This window comes from Rissa tridactyla, chromosome 7 (assembly GCF_028500815.1).
Source record: "Rissa tridactyla isolate bRisTri1 chromosome 7, bRisTri1.patW.cur.20221130, whole genome shotgun sequence".
NCBI lineage: Eukaryota > Metazoa > Chordata > Aves > Charadriiformes > Laridae > Rissa > Rissa tridactyla.
Window position 1 is genome coordinate 10,981,922 of NC_071472.1, and position 22,441 is coordinate 11,004,362.

Consider the following 22,441-nt stretch of genomic DNA (forward strand, 5'->3'; position numbering starts at 1 on the left):
CCCTCTCCTCGGTGAACTTTCAGTGAAGTTATGCTGTCCCTAAATAAGAGTTCTTCACCCAGTGCGCGAGGACCAACCAACACACTGAGTCGAGATATTTGTCAATACGTATGTCGCTATTTGTGGAGATATTTCAATTCTGCAGAATCGGGTGCCAGGCTTTTGACAACCGCCAGTACGCCTCAGGTTTCTGGCAATATTTATAGTGATAAGATACAGCAGGTGGGTGAGCTGCAGTTCCTTTGCCATCCCTCACCATACATACACACCCAAGTTAATGTTTTAAACATTTTGAGAGATCTCCTTAATTGGCATGCTCATTATTTGCAAGAGGGTGTGTGTTTTAGTATTATAGTCCCCTAAAGCTCCTCTTGGACACGCTCTTTATCTAAACTCCATTCCAAAGATTGTACGTCTTGTCGTCCCATACTTAGATCAGAGGCGGGGAACGCAGTCCCTCCATGGGCCCTCACTAAGCTCTGGGTACGGTAACCCGTCAACAGCTCTGTTTCTTTGATCTGAGTTTCAGTCAATTGTTTCTACATCCAGTCCAGGTGGATGTGCAAGGGTATAATTAAGTTTATTTGTTTCTACATCTAGTCCAGGTGCAAAAGGCCCAATTAAGTTTTAATTTCAGGAGTTCAGCTAAAGTTCAATCAAAGTTCCATTACAATTTCATACAATTTTCAACCATATTCTTTTAGCAGCGGTTAGGGGAGGAAAAAATTTCATTTAGCTGCTATTTTAGTGTCTCATATTTGGGCACATTAGTAAAATACACAGCAAGAAACAGCCACAAATGCCGAGGGGACGCCCTGAGCCCTCAGCTGAGGAATGTCTCTGCTGGCTGGCACGATGTCCGAGGAGAATCCTCCTCCCTTGCAACCCTGTGCAGCCGTAGAAGTATTTTCTGAGGGAGAATGATGGAAACGGGCGATTTTACTTCGTGTCACGACTCTTTCTGGAAGCGTGACGCGGGAAGAGCGAGGTCCGTGACATTCGGTCCTAAGCCTTTGAAGCTCGGGGCATGGAAAAACAGCCGAATTTGTAGAAAAAGGCTTCTCCTACCGCTCTGCGGAAGCTGCGCGGCGGGCCGTGTCCCTGGGGCCGTGTCCCCTGGGCTGGCCCCCGCCGGCGCGACCGGGACCGGGACCGGGGGCGGTCGCGGGGCGGGGCGGGGCTCTCCCCGCCGGGGAAATGAAACCGAAAGCGGCGGGGGTTGACGAGGGCCAGGGCGGCGGCCATGGCGGGGCAGCGGCTGGGTGCCTTCCCGCTGCTGGTGCGGGGCGACTGGGGCGCCGCCGAGCCCTCGCCCGCCCTGAGGAAGAAGCTGCTCTGCTACTTCCAGAGCCAGCGGCGCTCGGGCGGCGGCGAGTGCGAGCTGCGGACGGGGACCGGGGGCCTCCTCGTCTGCTTTGTCCAGCCTGAGGGTGAGCGGCCGGGGCGGGGGAGGTTAATGGCCGGTTTGGGGGGGGGTGGTGGCCGCCCCCCCCCCTCACCGGTGCCTGTCGTGTTGGCAGTGAGGCGGCGGGTGCTGGAGCGGCGGGTCCATGAGGTCGACTGCGGGCCCGGCGGGCGGCTGTCGCTGCTGGTCACCGAGGTGCCCGCGGACGGCGACCCCCCGCAGGTAAGGCGAGAGGGGAGGGTAAGGGAAGGGACGGGGGGGGGCGAGCGGGGCCGTGGGTGACCACTCTCCTCTCGTTCCGCTTCCAGGAGCCGGGACGGGCCGGCGGGGCCGAGGCGCCAGGTAAGGTCTGCGAGGGGCGGGGGGGAGCGCTCGCCATAAGCCCCCGGAGCTGGCCCACCCCGTGGCTCGGAGCCAGCGACCGAGCCCTCTCCTTGTGCCGGCTGGCCCTGAGCTGTCCTCTTTCGTTTTCCGTTCCCCGTGCTCTCCTGCGGTTTTTTTTTTTTTTTGTGCCTTTGTTTTGTTTTTCTAACGCACACAATTAATTTAATTCGCAAAGAACAGCCCGTAAGCGAGCTCCAAGGCGCGCAGAAAAACTGAACGAACTAACTTTCCATGCGGTTCTTGTTACGGTTCTAGCTGACCTGTTCTCCCCGCGGGCCAGCGTTTGCTAATCATACATAACCCGCTGGTCTCTACGTGCAAATTACTTATTTTTGCTAATGAGGGTGGAGCACAGGTGAAGACTGAGGGCATGGGCTAGAAAAACGGTCTGACGTTACTGTTGCCTTTTGTTTTCTAACTTAGCTGTGTTCCTTGCTGTGCTAAACTAGCAGGTAGCGATGTCGTGCGGAGTCAGGATACGTCATGACAGATGTGCCCGGTATCTAAAGGCGCTTCCCTCCAGCAGAGGGGTGTCCTCAACAGAGCTCTTGTTCTGGGGCATGGTGTTTGTATGAGGGCAGTGCTGTAATGCAGGGGAGAACCTGCTCCCAGTAGCTCACGCAGCACCGCTATGTGCCAGTTTGATTTTTGACGTTATGCCTGAAGCTTTTTTTTGAGTTTAAAGGGTGTTTCTGTAACCACATTCAACATACAGTTTGAAAAAAAAAAAAAAAAAGTGAAGTCTGTGATGCTGGCAATGGCACATGAAACTAAATCCAAGCTGTGTTAGCTCCTCAGTCTACCTTCTTCTTCTTGAAGTACACAGTAACTGAGAAAGCATTGTCATTTATCTCTAGTTAATGAACCCCAGGTGTCTCCTCCTACCTGCCAGAATAAGGAGGCTCCTGTGCACGCTCAGCAGGAGAAGTCAGGTAAGTGTGCCACTTACTAAGCAAAGACCAGTGTATTTTTGCTTCATTGGTCTTCGTTGACCTTTATGCTGCAATAGTGCCCTGGTCACCTTGTGGTGTTTGTCTAATGTAGTGTAGAAGTCACTATCTCTGCACTAAAATAAAGAAATTGATTTTTTTTTTTTCCCCTTTGTATGAGTCCCTTTAGAAAACTGCCCGCTTCACTGACTGCCTCAGACAGGTCATCTCCTTAGGGAGAATATGCAGTGAATGCTGGCCTTTCTTCTGGGTGAGGCTGTCCCCAGCCAGACCTTCCCAACTGCCACCAGGGCGACCTGTGGTAGAACATCAGTAGGTGTGTACCCCAGGTACAGCTGAGCTCCTGTGGCAGCCAGCATGTGTAGACCCACCAGACGGCTGCAGCTGTGAATGGAGAGGGTGCGCAGGCAGAAGAGCAATGGTGGGTGTGTAAAAGAGTTGTCATCACCTTGCCTGGTGATGAATGGAGGCCTTTTCTCCTCACTTGTTGATCCAGCTCACACTAGTGATACCCTCAGCTTGTTTGGGATTTAATGGCTGTTGTGGGGGGAAAAAAAACCCAACCCACTGCCTGAATTACTGTTTATTTGCCTGTTCTCTTCCCTGATCTTATCTGTGATCTGAACAAAAACCTGTGGTGTAAAAGCTTAGAAGATAACGTGCTTGGGTTTTTTTTTTCTTAACTTTTGCCTGAGGCATTAGGGTGTGATATTTCATTTCAGAATCAAGTGAGAAACTGGAAGTGGAAAAAGCAACTTCTAGGAGATCTGCCATACTAGTAACCACTGCCTCTGGGGAGGAAATAGAAGATGAGATTGTGGAAATGTACTTTGAAAATAAAAAGAAGTCTGGTGGGGGGGCCATCAAGTCCTACATCAAAAAGGATCAGCAAATGATCATCACCTTTCAGGACGAGGAAGGTATGGTCATATCTTGAGTCTTATATTACCAAAACTCCCTCTTAAGACAGGCCTTTGCTGGTGCTGGATCTCTTTGCGAGCGTTGCTCCACCAGAGATGCCGTTTTATTCCCAAAGAGTGACAGGATGTAAAAAGAGCAAATGTGCCTGTCTGCCCAGTGCAGGTGTGGGTTTCTGACAGCGTTTATGATAACCCCAGGGGAATAAGTGGTTCTCTAGACCTGTCCCAAATGCTTGGTCAAGGCTCGCAGAGAATTATGCAGGAGAAGTGATGTCAGGAGCACTGCAGAATAAGGAAGCTTTAATCAGAGTTCAGGAGACTGGATAACGCATAGGACAGTATTAACTGCAGATCGTGGGTAAATATTATTGTGTTGTATTTTCTTTCATACTCATTTCCATTGCCAGGGTTTTGGAGATCGGGAGGAAAAGAGGTAGTAAATCTTATTTATTTTTAAGCCAGAGAAGTGAATGCTCACCTCGGTGGAGAAAATGACTTTAAAGTAGCCTCAATTTATCTGTATTTTTTTCCTCTAAGCTAAATTGCTGTTGGCTACTTGTTAGTGTGTGAAGGATGTATGCAAAAAGAGGAAACTGTTTATGCAGGAGAAATAGTGAAATATAGTTTAACATAATCAAATGTAGTTAAATATTTGTTAAATACACAAGGTAAGCAGGATGGAAAACCCTGTATTTGCTATCTATCAGATGTTACTCATCCGGAGAACACTTTCTCATACTTGAGGGCAGTAGAAAGGAGGTAGCACATACCTCAAAAAGTAACTGACTTTTTTTTTTTTTTTCCTTTGGTGGAGGCTGGGGACATCTGGATCAGGGAGCAGCTTTTATCCTGACCCTAACTGTTGATGTGGTTTTGCTTTATTTCTCTTTCTTCTGTGGCATGAGAAAATTGACAAGCAGCTGAACATGAGCCAGCAGTGTGCCCAGGTGGCCAAGAAAGCCAACACCATCCTGGCTTGTATTAGAAATAGTGTGACCAGCAGAAGGAGGGAGGTGATTGTCCCTGGTGAGGCCACCCCTTGAGTATTGTGTCCAGTTCTGGGCACCTCAATATGAGAGAGATATCGAGGTGCTGGAGCGAGTGCAGAGGAGGGCAACGAAGCTGGTGAAGGGCCTGGAGAATTGAAGGAGCTGGGACTGTTTAGTTTGAGGAAGAGGAGGCTGAGGGCAGACCTCATCACTCTCTCCAACTACTTGAAAGGACATTGTAGAGAGGTGGGTGCTGGTCTCTTCTCACAGGCAATTAGTGGTAGAACAAGAGGGAATGGGTTCAAGCTGCAGCAGGGTAGGTTTAGGCTGGACATTAAGAAAAAATTCTTCACAGAAAGAGTGGTCAGACCCTGGAATAGGCTGCCCAGGGAGGTGGTGGAATCACCATCCCTGAATGTGTTTAAGACCCGTTCAGATGTGGTGTTAGGGGATGTGGTGTAAGGGAGAACTTTGTAGAGTGGAGTTGATGGTTGGACTCGATGATCCCAAGGGTTTTTTCCAACCTAAATGATTCTATGATTCTATGTCTGGACAGATTTTTAAAGCGGAGTGTAGCTTAACATGTCTCTCTGCTGTGGTGGGAAGGGAAGATCAGAGATCACATCTTTCTGTGTTTTTCCTGTGGAACTAGATGCCCAAGAAGTTTTGCAGAGGAAGCACCACTCGGTGAAGAAAATCGATCTGTTTGTGAAGCCGTGGCAAGCGGACACCCCCCAGGAGCCATGCCAAGTGGAGGACTCACAACGATCCCAGCCTTCTGCCGTAGTTGTGCTTGAAAACGTGCGGGAGACAGTAAAAGACTGCATGTTAATTATGCTGGTAGAGAACATCAGTGGCTTGTCAGAGGATGACGGTGACTTCAGTGTGGAAATGGTACCTGAAATACGTGCTGCTGTAGTTACTTTTACTGGAAATATTGGTAAGAAGGAGTTGGAGATCTTTTTTTTTTTTTTATTAACTACTTGCGTGTGTGCGAGGGAGACTAAGCAGGAAATGAATGTTTTCTGTCATAGGTTTAAAGTTTCATCTGATACTACGTCATTTTAAATGAGGATTTACTCTATTAAAGTTAATGACATACCTTTTATCTGTAAGGTGTAGAGGCCAGTGTGAGTCAGAAGAGGGTTGGCTCTGATTTGGATGGTAAAGAGAACAGACGGGACTAAAACCAAACTAACTTTATACAAACAACATAAAGATGTACTCGGTCTTGGAACAGATCGATGGTAAAGGCTCTCCTTGCCAAGAGGTGTTAGGCGTGTAGTTAAGTTTGTATGGATTTGAGGGAAAATTGAACGAATACATGGAACAGAGCTTTTTAAGGCTATTAAATAGACAAGCATTAGGTTTAGGAAATCTGCCGTACTAGATTGGAGGCTGGGAGAGGATTAGGGAAGCAGCATCGTCTTGCAGCTGTTCTGTAGATCCCTGGTGTGGCTGGAGACAGGATGCTGGGCTGGATGGAGCCTGGGATGCTGGGGCAAGTCTAGCTGTCCTTACGCAGAGCGTCAGCTGTCAGTTATGCGAAGCGTGGAATTAACACCCTATATTTTTCTTGATGCTGCAGGACCAACTAGTTGTTAAGCTACTACATGTCCACTGTGGGTTTTTTAGTGCTTTCTCTTCTGCCTTATTAATGATTGATGACAAAGGCATCTTCCATGTGGCGGAGAGGTGTCAGCTCCCGCTTCTCACCAGTGAGAGGTTGGGGGGGAATTCCTGTTTCCTGCCAAGATTTATGTTTCATATTATTAACAAATTCCATCCCCAGCCATGCGCAACAGTAAGTGGTGTGATAAGACCAGGTTCAGCATTGGTGTAAGCCAATGCCGTCGCTGATGCTGTAGAGATAACAGCACTGCAGCGCCAGGAGAACCGAATTAAACTGACAGCAGCAAACTGGTTCCAGGACTCTTTGAGTGCTGCTGTGATTGAGGCCTTTAAGGGACAAGGGGATTTTATGTATGCTTGATTCTGGGTGAGGAGGTGGGATGGGAAAGAAGAGAGAATTCTGCCTGCTGTGTGGAAAAATTGTAAATCTCTTTAGAAGGTAGAACGTGGTGAAAACCACGTATATGCCAGTTTGAATCAACTTAGTGGGAATAGTTGTATTACTGGTAATATGTAAGAATAAAGCTGCTCAGAAATCTTAAAACTGTGAAGGGATTAGTCCATGGTATAACTAAACAAAAGAAGTTTTTAGTCTCTGAGAGGGTGTAGGGTTTTCTGCTTTACAAGTCAGAAATTATTTGCCTCTTGTATCGTGGTCCACTCCCAAATCTTTGGAAATCTAGGAAATAAGTAGATCCTTTAAAAACTTAATCGTGTGTTTGGCTGACAGGTGTAAAAGTGACTTGACTATCTTTTACTGTGATGATGGCAGGGGGGGAAAATAGCCAAAAATATCATAAGTATCATAAAACTGAAAGAATCCAAATTTGAACTGTTGACTTGTGCCTGATTAGCTGTGTATAAAGCCATAGCCCCAAAGTGAACCTGATCTTGTTTTCTTTTGGAGTTAAAGAGACCCAATGCTACTCCATAGGAAAACTAGTGACAAATTCTGGCCATGGTAGTTGTAGTTGACAATTGTGATCAACCACGTGGTCAATACTAGGTGACAGATCCTGAATATGTGGAAAGAAGTAGCTTTGTGGGCACTTCTGAGTTGATGCGTGCTCTGTAGTTCAGTGCTTTGGTCAGTGCACACAGCAATAGTCTGCTAACATCATAGTAGAAAAGCAAGCTACTAGTTTGATCTTGAAATTTTTTTTTTTTTTTTTTTGTTCTCCCTTCTCTTCCTAGCTGCAGGGGAATTCGCTAAAAAGCTTAACCAAAACCACAGAGCAAAGCAACAAAATATTACTGCACGGTGCCTTGAGCTAACAAGAAGTGTTAGGGCTGAAAATATACCACCGAACACAGCCAGTGACTATATAACTGTCTACTTTGAAAACAAGAAGAATGGAGGCGCGCAAGTGGTGGATGTTCAGCAGCTGCCTGATGAAGATGCAGCTATCATTACATTCGGTGACCATAAAGGTAATGCAGAGATATGAAGCCTTTATTTCTCTGAGATCCTTTCCTTTACAGATCAAAAAGTGGATTTTCTAGAGAAATGCCTACTTTGCCCTCATCAAACAGCAGAGCTGGCACTTTGTCAGCAGATCTGTGCTAACTGGAGTGCAAGCTTCAGTTATGGACCAGGTGGGCATGAGGCATAGAATTTTTCCCTTTTTATGCACAGTCTTTCACCCACAGGATCACAGAATGGTAGGGGTTGGAAGGGACCTTCAGAAGTCGTCTAGTACAACGCCCCCTGCCAAAGCAGGTTCACCTGGAGCAGGTTGGACAGGATCCTTACAGAGTTGAGGTTACAGTTTGAGTTCTGTAGAGAAAGCACAGCCCCATGTAGTGCAGGAAACATCTCCCCTCCCTCCACCTTTGCCACCAGCTGCCTTGTGGCAATGTGTGCCGTCTGGCTCCTCTGAGGACAGTTTCTTGGATGGCTTTTTGGCCGGAGAGCAGGTGCTGTGTCTCATCCAGCCAGTGACAGAAACATGAACATCTGTGGAAGGCAGAGGACAAGGGGGAAGCTGGAGGCGTTGCAGTGGAGGGGCGAGCTGAAGGGAAGTTCAAGAAAATAAATGCTCTTTGGGGGGCAAATAGAGGAGCTGTGATTTGATAGTGCTGAGTAACAGCCCAGGCAACTGCTGAGTTGGGCACTTCAAATACAGCATATAACAGAAGTAGGGGCAGAGACAGTGCTATATGTACCTCCTCCTGGAGGTGGTCAGTGTTGGTTCTTAACTGTCTCTCTCTAACTTAGTTTTTGGCATTTAAAACCAGTAACTCTTCAATAATTTGGAATTATTTCTATCTGGGAAGGGGGGAAAATGAATGTAAAACTATTCTTAGACATAACAAACATAATGCAGTAGAAAATAAAGTTTAAAACAAAAAACAAAACAACCACCCAACCAGAAGATCTTTGGTTTTAAGTGCTAGCATTGATTGTTTGGGGTTTTGTTTGTTTGTTTCAGATGTAACCAAGATCTTGGCAAAGCAGCATTCGCTCAACAAAACGCCAATCTCTGTCTATCCTTACTACATCTCGCTGGGAATAGCTCTATATGGAAAGGAAGGGCCACAAGTAAAGAAGCCAGATCCAATTACGGTGCCTCTGGATCAGTATATCTGGTACTACTTGCAGAGAAATAATAGTTTAACTAAGGCAATAACTTGTGAAATGGCAAAGTGTAATTGTGTGCTAACATGGCCTGAACCCAAGTGTAAAAACCCAGAAGTTACTTTGCATCCTTCAGCTGCTTTGTCTGAGCAGAAGAGATTAGTATTTCGATTGATCAAGACATGGAATAGAAATGTTTCCATGGCATTTTCAAATAGTATATCGAAGTACAAAACAATTAAATGTCAAGTAAGCGCAGAGGTGTGGGAAGCCATTAGAAACGGCTTTACCCACGATGAAGTTATGATTATCCCATATATTTCCAAGAATTTACTTGTTCTAGTAGGTGAAGAAGAAGTTGTGAAGAATGTTGAACAAGAACTGAAGCTTCTGATAGAAAAGGCCACCAGAAAAATTGAAAGAGAAAAGCAAAAAACTGAAGAAGTGGTGCTAATGGGCCCAGGGGAATATGCAATTTTACAGAGTACTGGTCTTGAAGAAAAAATTTGTACAGAGTTCCCAGCCCTGCAGATAACTTATGATCATTCTCAGAAGGTAATTAACCTATGTGGAATGCCTGAGGAAGTTTATAAAGTGAAAGGGGAAATACTAGATAATGTACGCAACATGGCAAAGAGAACAGTTAATGTCCACCCCTATATTTTCAAGTTTTTAGAGCAAATTGATAATGAAACCCTGTCACAGAGCCTGTTTATGTCAAAACAAATTAGTGCCTTTTATGAGCTTGGCACAGAAGCTGTCATCTTGAAAGGGAGCACTCCTCAAGATCTCCTAAAAGCAGAAGAAGAAATAAAGAAGGAACTGGACTACAAAAGCATTGCTTTGGAGGATGAGTCAGTCCTCCAGAAGAAGGAATGGAGTACGCTCACGAAGCAAAACTGCACTAATGAAGATGTAACAGTCATTCATGCAAAGTCTCAGGTCATCATTACTGGTTGTTCTCAAGCAGTAGCAAAAGCCTTTGAGGAACTTTCCAACTTTATAGATGAAAACACAGAAGTAGAAAAGGTCATTGGAGGAAAGCCCATGGCAGTCATCATCTTTTTTGAGAAAGAGAAGAACAATGTTTGGGGTGGCTTACAGAATAAAGGTGTGAAAGTTGACTTTAGCACACAGAAGAAATGTAGAGTTATATCCTTGAGTGGGCCAAGAAGAGAAGTGCTGAAGGGAGCCACCTTAGTTGAGCAAATTCTATCCGGCCTGCATTATAAGCGTGTGGTAATTAGAGAGCCAGGAGCCAAGTCATATTTCAAAGAGCGAGAACACTTTTTTGCCGCCACTGCGAAACAGGACTTTAAGTGTCTAGTCAGGATGGAAGAGCAGTCAGAAGAAGAGCTAGAAGAACAGCAAGAACATAGTAATATAGGCAAGCCCTATGGGCAGGTGACCATAGGTGGAGTGGTAATAGCTGTTTATAGAGCTGACTTGTGCACTTATCCTGTTGATGTTGTGGTAAGCGCATCTAATGAAGACTTAAAACACATTGGTGGCCTTGCGGAAGCACTGTTCAAAGCGGCTGGTCCAGAGCTGCAACAGGAGTGTGATGAGCTGGTGAGGAGGAACGGGCGTTTGCAGCCTGGGTGCGCAGTTATTCTCGGCGCGGGGAAACTCCCCTGCAAGAATGTCATTCACGCCGTTGGGCCCAGGTGGAGGAAGGATGACCCAGAAAAGTGCGTGTTCTTGTTAAGAAAGACAGTGAAGAAGAGTCTACAACTAGCTGAAACATACAATCATCGTTCCATAGCTCTGCCTGCTATAAGTGGAGGGATTTTTGGCTTTCCACTGGAACTGTGTACGTATTCGATTGTATCCTCCATCAAGGAGACCTTGGAAGAATCCATGGGGGCCAGCAGCTTGAAGGAGGTTCACCTTGTGGATATTGCACAAAACAACGTTCGGGCTTTCTGCAAGGCACTGGCAGAAGTGTTTCCAGATTCCTACGGGTCACTGCATCAGACCAGTACAGTTCCTCAGCCTAGGAAAAGAAAAATTACTGAAAATAGCAAGAGCTTCCCATTGGTAACAACTGAGGAAGGCCTTGACATCATACTGAGAAAAGGAAGCATTGAAGATGCTACAGTAAGTGTTTTAAATTACTTGCTTTCAAAAATCAGTGTGTGTTTTTGTTAAAAAACAAACAAAAAAAGCCAAAGGAGAAATGACCAGCCTTAGACCATCATCTTTAATTAGCAATGTAACGTGTTTGATATGTTACTGAAAATAGTGGCTGTCAAATCCTTTCAGGAGTGGATGCCTCCCATAGCTTGTGCATGCAGCTCCTCCAGTTGGCCAGGGCAGAACACACATTAAAACATGTATCAAGGTCCTTCCTGAGGAATTTAGTGCATGACACAATGTTCGCAGCCCTTTGTATTTCTCTCCCTTATAAGTTACTGCTTGTCTTGCTTCTTTCTCCTTAGCTTTCCTCCAGTCTTGTCTGTTTTCAGCATCTCCTTTTTCTCTAGACTAGCCACACGCAGGAGGTCCTGCTTACCTCAGCAAACACAGATTTTTCCAGTCTGTGAGGCTCTCTTGGAGAGTGAACTTGCATAAACACTTTTCAAATGGAGGCAGAACAAGTAGGACAAGGATGCAGAATTTTAACTTTCTCCCATTGAATTGAAATTAATTTCACTCTTAACACAGCTTTTGTGTTGCTTCAGGCAGGCTCATGGCATTAGAATTGAGCATAACTTCTCGTTTATTCCAAAACTTGTTCCGTCTCAGATTGCTGTCCCAAAAACTTACTTTGTTAAATCAGCAGGCAGGCTGTATTTGATGAATCGGTGCAAAATTTAAATTTGATACTTAAAATCTAGAGTTCTTGCTTGTGTGTTTTTCAGACAGATGTTGTTGTCATCAGTGTTACCAGAGATCTCCAGCTTGATAAAGGGCTGCTCTCGAAAGCTTTGCTGGACAAGGCAGGGCTAATGCTTCAGATGGGCTTGAAAGAAGAAGGCCAAGGAAAAATACCTGCGGAAGGATCTGTGTTGAAAACAAAAGGTTACAATCTGGGTTGCAGTGTTGTGCTTCATGCTGTCGTACCTGCATGGTCCGAGAAACAAGCATCTACAAAGGTAGAAGGGTTTTTATTTGCCTGAACTCTTAATTTGACTGGGCTTCATAGTGGCTTTAATGCAACTTCTCCTTTGAGATGAGGGACGGTTTCGTAGGTGCCGAGAGGTGATGTGTGGCGAATCCCTTGTTGACTAATATAACTGCATACATCACAAGGAATATTGTATTTTAATACCAAGAGATAGCTAAAAGGGAAAGTGCTACATTGCACATAGTGCAAAAAATTATTTTGAGTAATTGAAAAAATAATTTTGCTTTGCAGGTCTTGGGCTACATCATCACAAAATGCCTGCAGATTGCTGAGGAACTGTCTTTAAAGTCAATTACTTTCCCAGCGATTGGGACAGGGAATTTAGGATTCCCAAGGTCTGTTGTTGCTAAATTACTGTTTGACAAAGTGTTTGAATTCAGTAATAAAAACGGAGTAAGTTCTCTTGAGGAAGTTCACATTCTGTTGCACCCGAAAGACACAGCAAATATTCAGGTGAGTTACTATGTTTTTCTGTCTCTATTACATGCTGGTTTATTTGGGTCCCTCTCATGATACTTGGCTATCTTGTGATCTCCAAAGAATCCACAGGGTGCTTGTTCTTATCCTAAAGAAGTTTGCCGACAGTCTCTCTTGTCTGTACTGAAAGTTCTCTTTTTGGTTCTACCCCTCATAGTCACCTGCCTGTCCTGTACAGCTCTGCGCCCTTCCTGTCCTTTTCTGTTCCCTCGCAATAATACAGACAAAAGTGTAATTACTCTTTATCTCACGATGTCACCTAATTCTTCAGAATGTAGGACTTGCCTACAGATAAATTTGCTGCAGCTCCTGCATAGATGTCTTCAGTCTTGGAAAAAGGAGTGCTTTCAACGGAATTCTAATGTGGTTTTTTTGTTTGTTTTTTTTATGAAGAATAATTATGCTAGAATTGCTGTGCTGGTAAAATTCTCCATTAGAAAACGTATCAGTATTCCACATTCCCCTTTCTTCAGTATCATATTAGCACAAATTTTCTATATCCACGCTCAAGTTGCTCATTTCACACATGAATCTCTCAAAAGAGGAGCAGTCACGCTGTGAATTAATGTTCAAAGAAGTGTTCCTGCATCTGTTGACTCTTGCTGTTTTGTGCAGTAGCTAATATGTTCTGAAGGGCCAAAAATGAAGGCTACTGCACCAAAGCCTGAGCTGTTGTGCTTCAAGAAGGGTGGTGTTAGCTGCAAGACTTGAGTTGGAGCGTAAACTAGCCCCTCAGTGTAAGGATGCCATCTGTTAATGTGTCCCTCTGGAATGTAACTGGGGCTTTGACTTGGTTATTCATCAGGTCTGTCTGTTGCCAGCTTTGCTTTCTGAGAACAACAGTGTGTCAGGACGTGCCATCACCATTATGGCACGTATGGCAAGTATGACATAACTTGCGTTAAGCTCTTTCTAAATGTGTTTTAGCTTTGTTTTTCAAACCTTTATTTCTACTGTGTAATCTAAAGACTTCTACGGGGGTTGATTTGTAATTTCCTTCTCTAGGAATTTTCAGATGAACTCAAAAGCAGATGTGGAACTACTGTAGATGTTAAAGTGCAAAAGAGTTCTCCAAATAAGGCTAGCGAAGACACAGGTAAGCCTGTTTCACAGAAGTTGTGTGCCTAGTGGATTTTTTTATTATTATTCTTTTAAATATTCCAGGGAATGCATTCCTTATGGATGTTTAGATATTTGTTTGGTGAGCATGTCATTTCCAAAGTCCAACAGTCGGAGTGGCTGCTGTAAAGGCAGCACATGGTGTTTTCAGGCTGAGTGTCTATAACATCTGCAACAGAAAAATGATGTACCTGTGATTTATTATCTGCATAGCGCCCCTACAAATCAGGACAGCAGAAAGTATCATGTGCCGAGAGCACAACTAGGGCTTTTCCTTCTATTGCTGCAGTACTTGATTAGGTTGTGAACGGGTTGGTGTCTTCCTGTGTCCTGGGAAGGCAGGATATAAGTTCCTGGTTATATGTCTCAAAGTGGCCTCTTTGGAATAACTCTTAAATTTTTGACATGTTCAGATGAATAGCAAAACCAAGCTGAAATATCTTTGGTGTTATCCAGCCTAATGGAACTGCAGAGTGTGGAAAATAAGTTACATGTTGAAAACTTTAATCAAGTTTTTACAAATAGCGCATAGGTAAGAAGTTCCTGCCGGGCAGCAGAGAACCTGCCTGAAAACTCGGTGAGACAGAGAGGCAAGGGAGTGAGACTTGAAAAGTTTGCTGCTCTCTTACTTTGGAGTTTCACAAATGCTTATATAATAAAATGTCAGAAAGTAGCGTCTGTATACCAGGTGTGCGGCAAAACAGGTTTTTTTCTGCTATCTTGGCATGAATAGCAATGGTGGGAATAGGGGAAGGTTGATCAGAGACTCCCGCGAGAAGGAATTATTTTCCTTGTGGAAGGTAGTCTCCTCATGGGCTGAGTCTGGAGGCAAACTGTGGTCTCTGTAGGTGTTGTATCCATGAACAAGTCCCTTATCTCCTACCTCATTGCTCCCTTCTGCTCAGGGTCTGTATTTCTCTCCTGCAGCTCTCCCTGGTGCCTCTGCAGCCTCAGCACAGGATGTATGTGAAATGACGATTGGCTCCATTGTGTTCTGGGTGGCAGAAGGCGATATTACCAAGGAAGAGGCAGATGTCATTGTAAACATAACAAACCAAACCTTCAGCCTTAAAGCAGGTATTTTAGTTGGTATTAGGTGTGAAAATAGTACATGTGGTTGGAAGGGCTGGATAAGGAGTGTAGAAGTAGTATTTTCAATGTTTCAAACCCTTTTTATTTCACAGTGTGGTTTCCGTTTTGCTTCTTAAGGTACAAAGTTTTAATTAGGAAGTGTCTGAAACTTTCTTTTTCTTGTTAGTCTATGTTACAGGATAGCATGCTTAAGACTCTTATTAAAAAAACTAATCATTTTAAGTTTGTTTTTTTTATAGAACATCTCTTGGACTAGAGAAGACAAACCTCAATGAGGTTTTAACCTTGGTGAAACTTGTTAGATACTTTAGACATCACTTCAAATTGACAAGCATAAGCCTAAAATTTAGGCAACAGCACTTTTCAACCATAACCTTTGCTGTTAGCAGGATTGAAATATTTTAGATATTATGTGAGTTCTGCCTCCGGTGGGACTTTAACGGCATTAACAGTGGATTCGTATGCCTCCTCTCATTTAAGGTGTCTCCAAAGCCATTCTGAACGGTGCTGGAAAAGCAGTTGAAGATGAATGTGCTCAACGAGGTATGGTACGACGTTTCCGTCCCCCTTTCTGAAGCTGTTCATGCATGGCGCAGAATCTGCTGAAATACTTTCTTGATGCCTGCTGTAGATCTGTCTGCATTATGCACTGTGTTATATCAGCTAGTTTTTAATCAGTTAATGTGATATTTGTAAAACATCTAATGAGAGGAGGAAAAGAAATATCTTCAAGAAGAGAGGGCTTCTAAGCATATCTAAAGAACTAAATTATTCGTTATTGCATCTTCTTATTCCAGTAAAGCTTTTGATGGTAAAACCAAATCAAACAGAGCCATGAGCAAGGGATGATGTTTGCAGAAATGTATGCTACTTTGTCATTACAGAGTGAGGAAAATACATGTTTGCTGTTGGCTGAACTAGCAACCCACTACGACATCCTCTGTGTGACCAGGAGGGAAAACTAGTGAAGTTGTGTTCCTGCCTCGGAAGAGGCATTTATTTGTAGACCAAATTCAGCTAGTGAACAGCAAATACAAGGAATGGGGAGTAGGGATGGACAAGTATGTGGCTTAAAACCCCACCAAATAAGGGAAGTGGGAAAGAGGCTGGTGTAGAGGTCAGCTTGGAAGACCAACTAAAGGAAAAGGACTATGTGGAGGAGATAAGAGGTAAACCTCTGTTGCGCAGGCCAAGAGAGTAATTCAGGCTAGGCACCTGAGGGTGGATGGCATGCTTGTGTGTGTGTGAAGACAGAGCGTAGTACTAGTCTGCATGAAGTTCTTTGAGTCTGCAGAGCAAACTTGACAAATAAAGGCCCACAAAACTTATTTGCCAAATGAGGCAAATATTTTACAAACATAAAATGAACGCTTGTGCCTTGAAACTGAAAATAGAGAGAAGGGGGTTGCACAATTTGTGGAAGGAGACTTGAAGCTTATCCTGGGGTATATTTGTCACCATTTACCTCCTAATGAGGATTAGGACACATCTGGATTGTGGATCATTGTTGATTATGTTCTCCTACTTATTGTTTCAGCCTCACAGCAGAATAAGAGCTATATCATCACCCAAGCAGGAAAGCTGCCGTGCAAAAATATAATTCATTGTGTTGCCCAAGATGATATCAAGATGCTCGTCACCGAAGTGCTTAAGGAGTGTGCCTTCCAGCAGTACACCTCTGTCATCTTCCCAGCAATTGGAACAGGTCTGCGTCTCCCTTTTGAAATGTGCATGTGATTCTGCTGATCTCGGGGCTCAAGCGATGAGTTTGATCTATCTGGAGGGTTTATTCTTTGGTGAAAACATATTCAGAAACTGCAGACCTTAAAACTGTTATTAGAAGCTTATGAAGACCTAGAAAGCTTCACTCCTTGCAGTCAGCTAGCGTGTAAAGAGTAGGAGCGCTCTAGACCTGATGCTGCCTTGCTAACAGGGATTTGAAGGTATGTCTGTACTTCCTGGACAGCCGTAAATATTTGTCACAACAGCCTGATACATGTGGGCAGCTCACTGGAGAATATCTAGGGAGCTGCTACTCCATTGCTGAAATGGGTAAATGATGCAACTCTCGCTAGCAGCTGCACAAGTTGATACAGATGGAACGTCAACCTGTCAAACAGGCCAGGTTGTCCCTTTTTTCTTCTTTTGTTCTTTTCAGTTTGATCAGTAGAAATCCCTAGAGCCTGGGAATCCAGAACTGGGCCCCACGCATGCAGGGACCTCTTGCACAAATAAAACTAGGCTTGTTTTTTCAGTAAAGAGTTGGCTATTGTGCCATTGAGTGCCAGGCCTGTGGCCTATTAGCTAACCAAGCCGTGTAATATACTTTATAACCTGATCAGTCACCATGTCAACAAAAGTAAACGTCTGTTTTTCCCTTGCTGGAAAGGTGGTCTCAAACCTCCTTTTCCTGATAAATAAAAACCTTTCTTGATTGCCAGCCTGAAGTTATTGCCGACTTGTTTGTGATCTAAGTGCTTGTAGGTATGTTCATAACTCTTCTTTTAAAGATGTTTTAACCACTTATAACAGTTGTTAACACTTTGCAGGCAAAACGTTTATAAATTTTTTTCAGGTCAGGCAGGCCGTGATCCAGCTGTAGTGGCTGACAACATGATAGATGCAGTAACTGACTTTGCAAGGAGTAACTCTGCTCCATCTGTGAAAACTGTTAAAGTTGTCATCTTTCAGCCACATCTGCTGAGTGTGTTCCATAAAAGCATGCAGAAAAGGGAAAACCCTGCTAAAACAGCATCCAAGTCATTGATTTCCAAGTTAACGTGTAAGTAGATGTCGCTTAAATACATACCCCATCCCTGGAGGTGTTCAAGGCCAGGCTGGATGGGACTTTGAGCAGCCTGGTCTAGTGGGAGGTGTCCCTGCCCAGGGCAGGGGGTTGGAACTAGATGAGCTTTAAGGTCCCTTCCGACCCAAACCATTCTATGAGATACATGTTATAGATCAATCTGTTTAGCACCAGCTGACAGTGGTTAATATTAACTACAACATTTGTGTATTTCAATGTAGCATTCTGGAGCTCTGAGAAACCTTCCCCAAAGGTAAAAATCAAAGCGACTTTGGAGAAGAAAATTGATCTGGCTGTTGTGCAGATTTGTGGTGAAAACAAAAAGAAAGTGGAAGAAGCTGAAAACTGGTTGAAAAGTGCAATTTTAAAGGAACAGTTTCAAAGAGAAATCACAGACGAGTCTATCTCTCATTTCGGTGAAGCGGAGAGTGAGGAACTGCGTGACCTACAAAAGAAATTAAAAATTGCTCTTCATTTGGGTAGTAACTGTGTTCGAATTTCAGGTGTTGAGAAAGATGTCTGGATTGCTTATTCAAATGTCCAGGAAATGATCCACAGGGTAAAAGCTGCTAAACAGGAAGAGATCAGGGCAGAACTCTTTCAAAACCTCATTGAGTGGAAATATCTTGGAAAGGACTCCTATGTGCCCTTCGACAGCCTCACAAATATGCGCTTGGAAAGTGCTTTCATGGGGAAGCAGAAAAGTATTTCGGTCGTCATTGATAAGAAAAAATACAGTGTGAATATAAATGGTAAATATGCTGTGGATGACCAAGGAAACCGTACACCCATTGTACGTGTTGATAAATCTGAAGGTAAGTAAAAGCATCCTGACAGACTGACGTTCCCATGTTAAAACCAGGTTCACCCAGCCTACTAAGAGTAAGAAATGGTAAAAATATGCAAAATATTGTTAGGTGGCTTGCGCAGGTCCATTTCTGGAGAATGTAGAAAGAAACTGAATTGGGAAATGAAAATAAAAAAATCCTGCAATTATTTAAAATATTTGGAAAAGTAGATAATGTGTTCTGAGGTTCTTTACAAGCTTACTAGCAGTAATGAGATGTTTGTAGCAGTTGTCATTCTAGATCTCAGCTAATTTCTGTTCTTGCGATGTACCCTCTTCTGGTCCCTTACAATAGAAAGAGCTCCCATTTTCTTACTTGTCCATCAGGACTTTTCCCAGTGTATTATTTTTCCTTGTCCTGCTGTGACTCAGTTTTGCAGGGGCACATTTTATATCTTAATGAGGACAACTTTTGTGTCCACTTAACGCTTGAAAGTGGAAGTGGACAGGTTTAAGTAACTGTGCAGCTCCCAGTATCTTAGTAATGCCTCCTGAACGTACTTCCAGATTTTTATTTTTTGTTCTTTTACCAAAAAATGCCACTTCTAGTTGAGGGAACCTATAATGCTGGATGTCTGTAGCATGTGGATCACCGTTACTGTTTGACAATACAGCCTAGATACTAGGCCTCATGTGAAATAAGGGAAGAAAGGGAATACTTGGGCATTTCAGATATTCTTGAACTCTTTTAAATTAAAGCCTTCTTGTTCAAATGCTTTGCTCCTAGCCTCCTAGTTGATGAGAACTAGCTACTCGGTAAATTTGCATTTGCCCCGTGTCCTTGAAAACTTGATTTGCAGGGAAGGCTACTGGTAACAGATGTTGCAAAGGATCCCTCTTCAGCTGTGAAGAACAGATTTGCCTACCAATTCGGGCACATCAATTTCCAGTGCAGTGGCAAACTGGAAACTACAACGTCCTAATCCTCCGGTAAAAGACCCGTAGAATGCTCTTGGCTGACAAAGACCAGTAGGCACTAGTGATGAGCTAGGTGTATGGGCTTTTAGAAGGCTTTGTGGCAGGGCATGTTTCACTTTAAGCGGAGGCTTTGGGTAAATATGGTAGATTATGTTTCTTCTGCAGATCAAGAGTCAACAGTGCCCCCTGCAATGTGGGATGATATGCAAAACCAGCGACTCAAGATAGTGGAACTAAAACCAGAAACAAGAGAATATAGAGATGTGCAGGAAAGGTTTATGAAGACCTGTCAGTCATTGAAAATTGAAAAGGTAAAAGCATGTCATTGTTTCTGAGCATAAATACTGTAATAATAAGTAATGAAGAATGCTAATAACAATGGAAAAATAAATTCCACTGGGATTTCTGAAGTTGGACAAGTCTTTATAGCTGTCCACAACTTTAATCATCATCAGTTTAATGTTGCTGTTGAGGTATTTGGAATGACTTTTAAGCAGTTGCTTCTTCGGCATCCAGGGAGACTGCTCACTCTTTAAATTGTTTTTGTTATAGTAGGGCACAGCATTTGCTCGCTTAAGCCATGTGTGCTTTGCAGGTTGGCATGTTATCTATGCCCCGGAAACCTGTGAAACTGTCTTATATTGTTTCCCATGGAGTGTTTCTGTTGTGTTTTGGGCTGGGTTCTGCTGTCTGTCATGCCAAAGTTTGGAGTGATTTGATGAACTTAGTTCATAACCTGCTGTACATCCATTGGAGCTAGGAGGAGAATCTTGGAAGCAGATTGAATGGTTGATACGCTATTGTTTTCATAACAGCAAGCTAAAGAAAATTGATGTGTCTTATTTTCAAACTTTGCAGATTGAGAGAGTACAGAACCAATTTCTTTGGAAGACCTACCAAATAAAAAAGCATGAAATGGATAACAAAAATGGCAACACAAATAATGAGAGGCTTTTGTTTCATGGGACTAGTAAGGAGTCGATAACCCTCATTAACAACTACGGCTTTAACCGGAGCTATGCTGGAATGCACGGTAACGTGAATTTCAAAACAACTCTTGTTTTTCTGAATAGGGCCAGGACTGATTTTCCATGCCATCTCTATAGTCCTGCCTTGTATGCAAAATTTGTTGTGTTAAATCTCCCTATTACAAATAAAAAGCAAACTTGTCAAGAGAGTCACAGGTTTTGAAGGTGGCAGACAAGCAATTGCTGCTACTGAAACACTCACAAACACTTGTTTTTCTGACTACAGCTGCAGCCTTTGGAAATGGAACGTACTTTGCTGTTAACGCCAGCTATTCTGCCAGCAACACCTACTCTCAACCAGATTTGAATGGGAAGAAGTACATGTACTTGGCTCGAGTCCTTGTTGGAGAATATTCTCAGGGGACAAAAGGATCAATTACTCCAGCACCAAAAAATACTAGTAACTCTATAGATCTGTTTGATAGTTCAACTGATAATGTGAAGAATCCATCCATGTTCATCATATTTAATGACATTCAAGCTTACCCAGAATACCTTATCACTTTCACTAAATAAGCATTTTGATTGCAGCCAAGATTGCATGTCTTTCAGCCTTTGTGTAACAAAATACACAGTGAGAACAATAAATATTTTTATCTAATTAAATTCTTAAAGCCTCTTTATATTTAAGCAATCTCTGGCAATGTTTGATAGCACTGAAATAGACTGCTTGCTTACACTTGGAGTAGGTGAGCAGGTTTAACAGTTGAACTCAATATTCTACTGAAAACCGACGTTGGATTACAGATCAAGTCTTTTATATACTGTATTGGCCTTTCCACCTAGCCTTATGGACATCCTGCTTGCCTAAGGATTGGAAGGGATCTTCTTGCAGCCACTGCCCTCTTGATGTTGCATTTCTGATGGCTTCTTACACTCTGTAAGTGATAGTCTGCATCAAGATTTACAATACGGTGGTTTTCAATAAACAAATTGTAGTTAATGGCTTGTGTTTGTCTAAACCTCCTCCAAGGTTTAACATTGGTTGAAAACCAATGACCTTCAAAGAACTTGACATCTCAAATATGGATTTGCTTGGTTTTAATAGAATAACTCTCCCTGGCATGTTAATAAGAGGGTCTACAGCAGGTCATAGACGTTGCATGAGTTACTTATATATTGCCTAAGAGAGCTAGGAAAGGTGTTTCTGTTGTCATATACCAGCTGCAGTAACCTTCTCGTGCTCCTAATGCAAAATGAATAAAGAAAAGCATAGAGGAGTTTGGGGGGGTTGCTGAGGCTTAAATAGGTTATCTCAAAGGGGTGATCATTAACAAGCTGAAGTTCAGAGCTCCATGTTGGAGGGGGGAAGTAAAACAACATCATCTTTTTTGTAGCATGTTGACAGAAGAAAAAAAACATGCCCCCCTCAGCTTTAGGTATCATAAGATCTTCTACTGAGAAAGCAGAGTGGTGCGACACCTCCAAATTCTAAAAACCCTTGACTCCTCCAAATGTATCAGGTTTGACTTCTTATTTGGAAAATAATTAAGATAAAATCTTCCACTACTTTCTTTACAGAGTTAGTTAGGTTGCTATTACTTTAAAGTTTTACCGTGGGTTGGTGTGTCTGCATGAGCAATGATCATGGCAAGGTAAACATTGCTGAGGGCCACGTTTTCTAGGGGGGCCACGTTTTCTAGGGAAGGTGGTGTGAAGTAATGTAAACCTGCAACTATCTCAGTAGAGCCATAAGCATCAGGTTGTTCATTTGTACACCATGCCATCACCCGTGATGGAACCACTCGCTTTGGGCTTTCTTGCTTTTGATTACATCAAACATACAATGATGACTGTTGTATTCCAAGCGCTTGAAATCAAGATATAGGCATGGAGGCCAAAAGTCTTAAGTTTTGCCTTTAAAATGAATAAACTTAATTGATCCCTGTAATAAATTAAGTCACTGTTTCACCAATGTGACAGGAGGCAGAGGTGATGGCTCGGGGTGCTTCACTGCAGCTGATGGGTCACTTGTACTATTCCTCTGACCTTTCTCTCCAGGAGACACTAATGCATCTGTTCTCAGCTTCTCCATCACCACAAGAGGCTGTGGAGAACACCGAGGTGTTTTTTCACCAGGGCTTGCATTACAGGTGCCTAGGGCATCAAGCCCAGCTGTCCTGATTTGAGACAGAACAAAACCACTTTTCAGCAAGTTTACTTCTC

At 43.4% G+C, this 22,441-nt stretch overlaps 1 protein-coding gene across 3 annotated transcripts; it reads left to right on the forward strand.

Moving 5' to 3' along the window:
• Positions 1–1,202: 1,202 nt before the first annotated feature.
• Positions 1,203–20,881, forward strand: LOC128912580 (protein mono-ADP-ribosyltransferase PARP14-like). 3 transcript variants are annotated; one of them, XM_054208770.1, is made up of 19 exons: positions 1,203–1,430; positions 1,521–1,627; positions 1,714–1,747; positions 2,647–2,721; positions 3,462–3,659; positions 5,301–5,588; positions 7,475–7,711; positions 8,713–10,958; positions 11,723–11,956; positions 12,220–12,441; positions 13,471–13,561; positions 14,512–14,661; positions 15,157–15,219; positions 16,214–16,381; positions 17,252–17,458; positions 17,704–18,297; positions 19,413–19,558; positions 20,106–20,280; positions 20,502–20,881. In XM_054208770.1, the coding sequence occupies exons 1-19, from the start codon at positions 1,244–1,246 to the stop codon at positions 20,789–20,791; spliced, it is 5,712 nt and encodes a 1,903-aa protein (XP_054064745.1). In that variant the 5' UTR covers positions 1,203–1,243; the 3' UTR covers positions 20,792–20,881. The 3 variants fall into 3 exon arrangements, with proteins under 3 accessions (XP_054064745.1, XP_054064746.1, XP_054064747.1); XM_054208771.1 differs by lacking the exons at positions 1,203–1,430; positions 1,521–1,627; positions 1,714–1,747 and adding an exon at positions 2,909–3,055 and having other exon boundaries at positions 1,761–2,721; XM_054208772.1 differs by lacking the exons at positions 1,203–1,430; positions 1,521–1,627; positions 1,714–1,747; positions 2,647–2,721 and adding an exon at positions 2,909–3,160.
• Positions 20,882–22,441: the final 1,560 nt, after the last annotated feature.

What these genes read in the sequence shown, in the direction of transcription:
- LOC128912580 (XM_054208770.1), top strand. Translation starts at nt 1,244, where the DNA reads ATGGCGGGGCAGCGGCTGGGTGCCTTCCCGCTGCTGGTGCGGGGCGAC. An exon ending in GAAGCATTGAAGATGCTACA is followed by an intron (nt 10,959 to 11,722) that starts GTAAGTGTTTTA and finishes TGTGTTTTTCAG; the next exon opens with ACAGATGTTGTTGTCATCAG. An exon ending in ATTGATTTCCAAGTTAACGT is followed by an intron (nt 17,459 to 17,703) that starts GTAAGTAGATGT and finishes ATTTCAATGTAG; the next exon opens with CATTCTGGAGCTCTGAGAAA.